We start from the raw sequence: 11319 nt of genomic DNA, 5'->3' as shown, positions 1-11319 counted from the left end.
TTTTTTTTCTGAAGATTCTCCAGAAACTTCAAAATATACTCGAAGAATACATTTGCGTTAATTTTTCAGGGATTGCTTGAAACATTCCTCAGGTATTTCCTTTCAAAAAAATCACAACGGACTTCTCCAGAAACTTTCAAATAATTCATTTGAAAAAAACTAAATGCATTTCTTTTGAAATTCACCCTTGACTATCTGAAGAAATTTATTCAGTAATTCATCAAGAGGTGCCTACGGAACTTTCTCAAAAGAATCCATCATAAAAACTTGCAGGGATTCTTCAGAAATCATCCAGAGATTCTTTATTAAAAATTGTTTGGGGCTGTCCATAAACCACGTGGTCATTTTTTTGGGACTTTTCAACCCCCCCCCCCCCCCCCCCCGCGTGGTCATTAGTCCATACAAAATTTTTTATTAGTCCTTACAAAATGGTCATTGGCCGAACCCCCCCCCCCCCCCTCATGACCACGTGGTTTATGGACAGCCCCTTTGTGACCAATGAGGAAATTTCCCTCCAGAGACTTCTCTACAAACTCCTCCTGGGTTCTTCCAGAAACTTCTCAAGATGTTTTCGGAAGTTTTTAAAAAGATTATTTCTAAAAATCTTTATGACATTCAATTGAATTTTTTACCAGGGATTCTTCAGCAAATCTTCCATGAACTGCTTCATGAAGTTTCATAGGTGATATTTCAAGGAAACCTTAGATGAAATTTCTCCATAAATTTCGTCACAATCTCCTTAGGGGGTTCTTCTAGAAACTTGTGCAGGGAATTCAATTATTTCAGGTATTAATCCAACAATTTGTTGATTTAATTTGTAAGGCATTTCTTCAGATATTCCATCAGAAATTATTCCGCGAGTTTTTTTTTCAGAAATTTTTCGAATCGTACAGGGATCCTTCCGAATATCCGAAATATCCAGAGATTATTTCCATAATTTTTACTGAGACCTATTTGGGAGTATTTCTCCAGAGATTTATTCAGAAATGCATCCAGTAACTGCTGAAGAAGTTTCCAGAAATATTTAAAGGGATCCTTTAAGAAAATTTCCGGTGGGATAATCCTCTAAGAAATCCTTCAAACAATCTTCCTGAATTTTCAGGGAATCCTTGAGAATCATCAAGGTATTCCCCAAAAATTCCTTCACAAAGTCTTCTACGAGCCCCGTTAAAAATTCCTATAAAAAATTAATCCAAAAATTCCTCCAGAAATTTCTACTTAACTTCTTTTATAAACTGTGCCATGGATTGTTTTAGAAACCCTTGAAGAATTTCTTTCGGCAAATCTTCCACGGAGTTCTTATCAAAAAAATCAACCGATTCTTTAAGTTAATTTTAAATAGATTGCATCAATCTTCCAAAAAAAAAACACGTCGGAAGAACTCCGCTAGAAATTGCTTCATATAGTTATTTATGTGACGAGTTGCAAAAAGTTGTTTTTTTCAGCACGAGTCGTGGATAAATACGAAGAGTGCTGAAAAAATCGAGTTTTGCAATGAGTTCCATACAAAATTTTATGCAATGATTTTTTCATTATACAACCCATTTGAGTTGCATAATGTTCATTATGCAACTCAAATGAGTTGCATTATGAACATTATGTAACTATTTTTCATTATGCAACTCATTTCAGTTGCATAATGAACCAGTTCGGAAAAATGGGCTATTATGATACCATAATGAATTATATAAAATAGAAATTATAATACTGAGTTGCATAAAATTGTTTAGAACATATCCCAAAGATTTATTTGAAAATGTTTTTCAGAGATTCAATCACAAATGCCATTAGGGATTCTTTTAGAAGTTTTTTTTAGAAAATGTTGCATTCAGTGTTTTAGAAACTCCTAAACATTAAGAAGCCTTAAGAAACTTCTTGGAGATTTTTTGAAGCAAATCTGACAGAAAATATTTGTTTTTCAGAGATTCTTTCTGTTCCAAAATGTTCTAAAATTTTTTGTATATGTTCATTTAAGTTTGCTTTAGAAATTCTCCCAGAAATTTATTCGGAAGTTTCTCTACAGGATCCATCGAAAGTTCATCTTAAGATTTATCCGAAAATTTCTAGCAGAAATTCATAAGTGAATCCTATATAAATTCCTTCAGAGATTCTTTCTTGAAATCTTTCTGATATTAATTTGCTTTTTTTGCTTAAATGCAATTTCTCACAATCTCCTTAAGGGATTATTTGAGAAATTCGTGCAGGGATCTGTAATTCTAACCCAAAGGCAGAATAACTTGAAAATGACCATGAACCGCTGTCAACACTCCTTTGTGACATGTGCGCTGCTTGGGAATACATGTCGACAGCGTAGGTTCTAGGTGGGACACGAGTCGTTTTCAAGTTATTCTGCCTTTGGTTTAGAATAACAGGAATGCAGCTCCTGTACCACCAAAACCTGCGCTGTCGACACTCCTTTGTGACATGTGTGCTGCTTGGGCTCAGGTATTTTTCCACAGAGATTCCTTCAGAAAATCTTAAAGTAATTATTTCTCAAGTTTTTTTTTACTTATTTTCAGAAATTCCTTCAGTGATTTCTTTGTACACTTCTCCAAAGATTTTTTATAGGAAGGTTTCCAAAAGTACTTCCACAGATTTATTTATAACCCAACCAACAATGGTAGCTGCATAACAGCTTATTTGGCCAAAAAAACAATTTTTGAAATGAGGCTCGAGAGCGGTTTTTTCATCAATTGTTCAGCAATAATGTTTGTGGGGAATATACTCCAAGAATAAATTTGTATGTTTTCCCGGGATTGCTTTAGAAACTCACAAGGCACTCCTCCAGAAATTTCCAGAGTATTCTCTTCAAAACATTTTAATGATTTGCTTCAGAAAGTCATCTAGAAATTTCTCGAAGCATTCCATGATGGATCCTGATGAAAGATGGATCGTTCTGAATTTCTCCATAAATTCTTTTAAAAAATAATAATTGCGTAAATAAGCGTTTCATTTCGTTTCAGAGAGCTTTAAAAGGGGCTTAAACCTAAGCGTAGGGGTGAGGACACACGAGATAAATACCTGTGTTCCATTTCAGGAAACTTGGTAACAAAGGGTGACATTAACCCTAAAAGGGATACCTGGGGTCCATTGAACCCCAGGCGCCTTTCAGAGCTCGTCTTTGATGGAACACACTAAGCGAGGTGACGAAACTGAGGCCATGAAGGTATCCCTTTTAGGGTTAACCATCTGAACCTCGTCAACCTCGCTGATTTTCACGTATGCTGCTTTTGAAAAAGCTGAGCGGTTGGTAGGAGACGTCACCACTCAATGGTTTTATTTGTAAACCACAGTACGCCTGGCCGCTTCAATGCTTGTAATGCATTTCCGATGAATTTCAAGCATTGATCATGACAAGAAAAATAATAGATTTAGTCAACGCTATCACTTTTTCATCGCAGGATTCTTTCAATGAATAGCTATGTATGTATAGACTAGACTGTACTCGAGATTCTTTCATTTTTTTTTTCTGCGGCCCATTTGGATTTTTTTTAGAGTTTTGTCCAGAAGAGCTCTGGTGGGATACTTCTTTTGGAATGTCTTCGAAGATTCTCCCAAAGCTTTCTATAGAAATACTCCAGGGAATTCTTAAAAAAATCATCCAAGAATGCCTTCTGACTTAGAAATTTCGCGTCCCTTCAGAAATTTCTCTAGAGATTCCTTCAGTTTTTCTTGCAAGATTTCCTTTGGAAAACCTTTCAAGAATTTTCTGAAAAATTACCCCTTGGAATATTTGTTGAAAAACATCCAGGTATCCGTTCGGAAAATCTTGCGCGGATTACTTCAGAAAATAGGAATTTAAGTTTCTTTTTTCCAAACCTTCCTCCAAAATTTCATAATTTTTTTCAATGATTACCAAAGAAAATTTTTAATGAATTTCTTCTAAATTCATGGATTCCATTACAAACTACAGGGATTCTTTCGGAACACCTTCCACGGATTCTATCAGAAATTACCCAATAATTTCCTACGTTAAATCTTCCAAAATTCAGATTTTTTTAGCAGTTCCTTCCAAAATTCTTCCAGATATTGATCACTAAACTTTCCTGTAATACTTTCATAAATGCATTAAAATTTTTGTTTATTGATTTATAGTTCAGCAGAAAAATGTCCTGACGAAATAAGTTTCAAATTTTACGGTTTTCAATGCTTTACCGGTCGATTTTCATAATTATTTTTTCGTACGAACACGTCGGAGTCCTGCACAATTGCAATAGCAAGAGAATTTTGTGGTTCCGCTTCCAAGCCCATTCGCAATAAACAAACATTATTCCATTTTTATTTATACTGATTTATCTATTTTTCAGTTTCAGTTCCATGTATTTTTTTCGAAAATTCCTTTAGGGATTGATAAAAAAAGGTCCTTCAGGAAATCCTACAATATTTTTGAAAAAGTTCTTCACATATTCCTACCAGGATTCTTTCAGAAATTGTTTCAGCGGTAGCTTCAAAGATTCCTCAATCAAGCCCGTGCACAAGAAGCCCGTGCATAATAACCCGTTCTCCCCCCCATCATCGACTTTTTTGAGACATACTTCAAAAAATCCTCAAGAATTTTTTTTTCCAGTAATTTATCCAAGAATTCCCTTACAAAACTTTTTATGAATTCCTTCTTAACTCATGAATTCCATTGCAAACTTAAGTGATTCTTTCAGAAAACCTTCCATGGAAATTACTCGATAATTTCTTTCATCAAATCTTTAAAAATTCTGAAATTTTTCATGCGGTTTCTTTCAAAATTCTTCCAAAGGTTTCTCAAGATAGTCACCAAAAAACTTGAAAATCTTTTATGAAGTCACTAAGAAATTTATTTTGAATTTGATTTATTCTATAATTTTTCATGGATTTTTTAGGGAATAATAAAAAAAGATTCTGTAAATCATTTGAGTATTTTTAATATCAACGACGCATTTCATATCGCTTCCTCCCATATCTATAGTTGGGTGCACTGACTGTCTTTCCGCTAAGCTCAGCAGCGTGTCTTTTGTGCAAGCCTCGAGTGAATCGACTTTTTTTTAAAGTTTCATCTCCTCAGGTTTTGCTTTAAATAAAGGAGAAAAACCTCCACAACGGAGGGGGAAGTTAAATAAAAAAAATGAGAATCGTGGGAAAAAGGAAATAACTGTGTTCACCACGCCATCTCCCCGGACGGGGCAGCCCTTGGTCACCACCTGGACCCAGTCAGCCAACCAGCCAACCAGAAAACGGTAACGTCGTTGCCGTCGTCGTCGTCCCCGTCGCGTTGCGTTTCTAGATAAAGAAACGGGGAAATCATGAATAAAACACATTCATCTATTTTGTCATTTTGCATAACTGATGAGAGTGTGGGAATTGAGGGGAAATTCGCGCGGGAAAGGCCAGGGCGGAAGAAGTTTAAAAAAGGCGAGCGCGCCAGAAATTTTCACATAAGAGCAAACATCCTGGTGACTGCCGATGCTTGGCCGCGGTACGAGGACGACGACGACGCGATATGGCTGACGATCGGCGTCGGTCGTCGTCGTCGTCAGGTGAGATAGATAAAAGAGTCCCGGCATGGCTGAAAATGAGACCGGCGAGGTGCTTATCTTTATGCTAGTTTGGCTTGATGTTTTTTTTCTCTTGGATCTTTCTCTAGGTTCTCTCTAGATTCTGTCTTAAGGCAAGTTTGCCGAACGATGTTCTGATGCGGACGTACCAACCTATATAGCGTCTTCTAGGCAATAGTGCAGCCGGTCGTTTGCAATATTGATGAGATTTGCATAGTCGATTAAGAATGGAAATGATGAAAATTTTCCAGTGAATGAATTTTTCGGAGAAATTGCGCAGGTAGGAAAATTAGTTTTTTTTTTTCTTGCAATAATTTTTAATTCTTGAAGAAAACACCACAAGAAAACGAATCTCCCAAGAACTTCAAAGAAAGAACATATAATAAATTTTGAGTTTTACTAGTTCCCTTGTAAACGATTTCAATTTCCATCTCATTCTTGTAACGTTCACATAGTACTTTCTCCTAAACTGAGTAGTCCCCCTTAGGCCCCATACTCACACAAATCTCTCACGCTCTCACACCCACCACTCAGTTTTGACACTCCTTTAGAAATGATTCAGATTAACCCTAAACACTTGTTTTAATACTAGAAAACCTGTACAAAATATTTATAATAATAGCTACTTGTCCCTAGAAACGAAGTCCTCTAGCTCTCTTCTCGTCCTTTTGTGGGGCATTGCCAGCCCCGCACCCTTATGCGCCTCGTGCCTCGCGCCGCTTCAACCACACGTCCAACACGGCACGAAACCTCAACAAGTGAAATTCGGTCGCCTCTGCTGTGACCCTTAGACCGCATCGAACAATTTAATACTTTTGCTGAATATGGTCTTTACGATTACCAGCACTATCAGTATACAGAGTGTCGTCCTGGAGCAGCAGCACCAGCCGGAGCTGAATTGGGAGCTAAGAAAATTGTAGGCCGTCGTCGTTCGTCGTCGCCGGCGTTGCAGCAGCAGTAGCAGTCGTGGTGGCAGTCTCATGGTGGTGCAGCTACTGGAGGAAGAGCCAAGAGTCGACGTGAACGATCGCAGGATGAGCCACGGAGACGACCAATAGTAGGTCCAGGTCAGCAGCAGGGCCGCCATCCATCCACTGGTCGCAGCGGAGCTCGTTAGGCGGCGACTGATGGCTGCTGCGGCACTGCTCGTCACCGTTGGACTTTTGTTCGGATGTTGCATTGCAGCTGGCTTTTCACCTGTTCGGAAGAGAGAGACAGAGAGGAGAGTGCATTAAAAATCCATTCGACGCCAGCGTGGTTGTGGCCACCAGGTTTGGTGGCACACACATAGGACCGACCCAAAACGTATGCTAGAACAGTAGGTAGATCGTTATGAAGCGAGATTTTGCCAGTGGAGCAACTTTCCACTTTTGGTTGGAGCCACCCGAGGGAAGATTTATTGTTATGGAAATATTTTTATTTCATCAGGATTGCTTTTTGTCGGTGTCGGTTGAATCGGGTCGGGTTTGTGACTAGACTGTGTGTGAAGTGCTGAATTAGGCAGCAGGTCATTGGTCACTGTGCGGTGGCCCCTCAAGGGGGTTTTAAGCAGCTCACGAATAGTTTATGAAGCTTCAGTTGATTGTGAATGGAAACTTTTTTTATAATTCAGTTGAGAATTGTTTTAAAATAAAGTCGTTTTTTTACCTGTCAAGGGAAGATGATATCCCACCATTTGTACTAAACCGTGAAGCTCGATGACACTAGTTTACAGCATTTTTGAACTCGGTAAGCTGATGATCATTTCCAATGTAGAATCATGCCCAGAGTTCGAAAATGTAAAGGAAAAAAATTACAGTAGAGCGGACAATTTTTCGAATTTCCATACAAGGCTGTCTATTTGAAATCAATTTTGGTTCTATTTGGTTCTCTTTTTCCGTAACCATTTACGTTAAGAAATATTTTTTATTGATTTTTTCTTACTAAAAACAAAAAGAAATAAAATCTTCATTATTTTTGGAAATTTTGTTCAAATATAAAAAAAACTGGCCAATATAATCACCAATACTTCGAATCCCAATGCAAAAAATTATGTTCAGATGTTCGAAGCATATTATATTCAGCTCTCCATTTATGCAAAAAAGATTCAAAATTGGTCAACCGCAGCTCAAGTCTGTGGTTCGCAGATTTCATGTCAACAGAGAAACCATAACATAAACCCAGCCAGCATCGAATCGTCCTGCAGTTATAATTCAATCATATCCGGGATGCTCGCCTACAAGTCGAATGGAAGCCCCAAAACCACTTGTCACAGTCGAGCCACTCCCGCCAGCGACCAGCAGCCATCCCGGTCCTGTGTATGAGGTTGGAGGAGGGGTCTTCCAAACCCCGAATGCAGGCAACTTTATTTCGGGTATGAACTATACGCTCCCTGAATCTTCAAATGTCCGCAGACACAGCAACCTCAATCTTCAGGACGTTTCGATATATTATCAAAACGTACGTGGGTTACGAACGAAACTAGACGATTTCTACAGCGCCGTGAATGGTTCGTCATATGACATCGTGGTGCTGACGGAAACTTGGCTGGACGACGTTATCGAATCCCGGATGCTGTTTGACGATAAGTACACAGTATACCGCTGCGACCGAAATCCATTAACTAGTCATTAGAAACGTTCTGGAGGTGTGTTAATTGCTGTACTCAACCATCTCTCGTCATCTTCGGTGTCTGTTACCGATCGAACTTTTGAGCACGTTTGGGTTACTGTGAAATTGAGTCACTATTCGCTTATTGTCGGTGGAATTTATTTACCTCCCGTTTTATCAAGTATCCATACAATGGTTGAGAGATATTTTGCCTGCGTGGAAGAGATTGCGTTGAGCATCGATGCTGGTGATAAAATGGCGATCTTTGGGGATTACAATTTGCCTGGTCTGCGGTGGGTACGGTCTGACCGTACGTACGTAGCATGTGCCGTTGATAGCTCGAATGCATGCCTATCTCGATCCTGTACTACGTTTCTGGACGGCATGTATTCAAATGGCCTCGCGCAAGTTAACAATGCAAAGAATTACGCTGGTAATACTCTCGATCTTGTCCTCGTTAGTGTGTTGTTTGTTGGAGAATGCGATCTTGATGAAGCTGTTGATCCAGCTCATCCTCCTCATGTCCTGACGGTACACGACTACACTAATGCCTTTGATGTGGACGACACTTACGATCTTTCAGCATTTAATTTCAAAAGAGCCAACTATGATGTATTGAGCCACCGGCTGATGGAAATTGACTGGTCCGTGGTTTGCCGTTTCCGTGATGCTGATGATTGCGTAAACAAGTTCACGCAGACCCTGCGTCATGTTTTCACGGAATGTGTGCCACTACAGCGCCCACCTGTAAAACCACCGTGGTCGAGTCGGGAGCTTCGAAGTTTTAAACGAGAAAGAATCGTCGCACGTCGAACACGCCGTAGAAACAGAACATCGTGGAGCAAAGCATCTTATAAGTACTACAGCCAGCGTTATAAGCAGTTGAACACCCGACTTTATCGGCGTTACGCGAGAAAAACTGAACGTGACCTGAAGCGCAACCCTAAGCAGTTTTGGAGTTTCGTGAACTCGAAAAGAAAGGATTCGGGGCTGCCTTCCGCTATGCACCTAGATCACCACAAAGCGAACACAGCACAAGAAAAATCTACATTATTTGCACAATTCTTTGAATCAGTCTTCATCGAATCGCAAAATGATCGTAATATTCGTGACGCACTTTCGTACGTTCCTGCTGATGCCGGCACTTTTACGGTTACTGCTGAAGTCTTAACGAAAGCGCTGTCCAAGCTAAAAATGTCATACAAAGCTGGTCCTGACGGAATCCCTGCCTGTGTCTTTAAAAAATGCTTCCAGTGTCTGATAGTTCCCTTAATCCATTTGTACAATTTGTCAATGCAACAATGTTGCTTTGCTACTCTATGGAAGGTCTCATTCATGTTTCCAGTTCATAAAAAGGACTCGAAAAATGACATCAGAAATTATAGAGGGATAACGTCTTTGTGCGCATGCTCGAAGTTGTTTGAAATTGTAGTTTCCACCTACCTGTTGTAGTGCGCAAAAAACTACATCAGTCCGAAGCAACATGGGTTTTATCCCGGACGCAGCGTAACGACTAACCTGGTTGAATTTTCATCACTCTGTGTACGCATGGTAAACAACTTGATGTCGTGTACACCGATTTGTAAGCTGCCTTCGACAGCGTCAGCCATTCGATCCTTCTGGCTAAACTGGAAAAGCTCGGGGTTACTGCTCAGCTCGTTGATTGGCTAAGATCATACATATGCAAAGGAAAACTTGCGGTGAAAATTGGCTCGTCTGTCTCTGATTGGTTTACGATCAGCTCTGGTGTCCCTCAAGGAAGCAACTTGGGTCCTCTTCTGTTCTCGCTCTTTTTCAATGACGTTGTCATTGAAATCGGCGAAGGGTTCTGCATTTTATACGCTGACGATATGAAAATATTCATGATGATTGAGGATATGTGCGACTGCGAGCGTTTACAAAGCCTGATTGACCGGCTTGTCGTCTGGTGCCGGGCGAACAACATGACGCTTAGTGTGCCTAAGTGCTCCGTCATAAGTTTTCAACGAAAAAAAAGTCCAATTTTGCATGAATATGCCATTGATGACGAACCACTCCTGCGCGTGGAATCTGTACGTAACCTCGGAGTTACACTAGATAGCGAAATAACGTTCAAAATGCACTATGAGGAAATGCTTGGAAAAGCTCGTCGCCAGCTAGGATTTGTGTCCAAGAACACAAAAGAGTTCCGTAAGAGATCGAAGTAGTCTGTGCGCGCGTGTTGACGTGTCGAAAATTTCGGCAGCCAGTTTTTTCACGTCCGTGATTTTCTACTCAACTTTAAGATACTAGATTTGGCTGAATTAAAATTTTAATGCTGCTGCGGATCGGCGTCAACGGCAAACTGCAAGATTCCCGACCAATTGGAAAGCTTAACCCTGAAGTTCAACAATCTCGATTCCTGGGAGGAAATTTTCCAGTTGAGACCGTTAATACCCCCTGCTGAGACGACATGGCCTGTTGAGGAAGAATGAAGAAGGTCTCATCATAAGAAAATGGAATTTTTGGAAGCAATCAACAGAAAATGATCCAGTTTGGTGAGATCTAGCCATTTTATTTGTATAACTAATTATTATTTTCAGATCTATTCAGGTAAATGAAAATTTCAATAACCTACTATATTCGTAAATATGCCAAAAGTTTGCTTTCTCGCCAAGGAAAGCGTCCCATAAATTCCTATCCAAAATCCAACTCCAGATATCTATGAAATGGGCCAAGTTCTTGGACATATTCTGAGTAGATATCTAATCAACATTTCCTCCCCATCCCCGCTGATCGTAAGGACCTGGCCAGGTGTCGAGGTCGTTCAATGAAAGGTTTGTCAAGTCCCAGGCATCTTTTCTGGCGCATTGAACGTCTCTATCGACAGCCACCCCAGGATGTGTACGGTCGGCTATGCTATGCTATGCTATGCTATGCTAAGAACACAAAAGAGTTCCGTAACCCGTATACACTGAAGGCTTTGTACGTTTCACTAGTTCGACCCATACTGGAAACCTCTTCGGTTGTGTGGGACCCGTATCATGTCACAATTATGAACCGCTTGGAAGCTGTTCAACGGAAGTTTGTAAGATTTGCTTTATGCAATCTTCCCTGGAATGATCCCTATAATCTGCCACCGTATGAAGCGAGATGCCGGCTGATAAACATCGAGACATTGGAACATCGTAGGAAAGCTGCTAAGGCAGTGTTTGTCTTTAAAATCCTGGCCGGTAAAATAGATGCT

General features: G+C 39.9%; 1 protein-coding gene across 1 annotated transcript in view; it reads right to left on the bottom strand.

The window, feature by feature from the left end:
• Positions 1–494: 494 nt before the first annotated feature.
• LOC109404744 (igLON family member 5-like) overlaps positions 495–11319 on the bottom strand; it is a 289833-nt gene continuing 279008 nt past the window's right edge. The window contains exon 6 of the mRNA XM_029870292.2: positions 495–6722. Within this exon, the coding sequence (XP_029726152.1) occupies positions 6313–6722 (410 nt within the window). The 3' untranslated portion in view covers positions 495–6312. The remainder of the gene's footprint in view (positions 6723–11319) is intronic.

This window comes from Aedes albopictus, chromosome 2 (assembly GCF_035046485.1).
Source record: "Aedes albopictus strain Foshan chromosome 2, AalbF5, whole genome shotgun sequence".
Lineage (NCBI taxonomy): Eukaryota > Metazoa > Arthropoda > Insecta > Diptera > Culicidae > Aedes > Aedes albopictus.
Note: the sequence above shows the minus strand (reverse complement) of the source record. Positions and strands in the feature narration are given on the sequence as shown.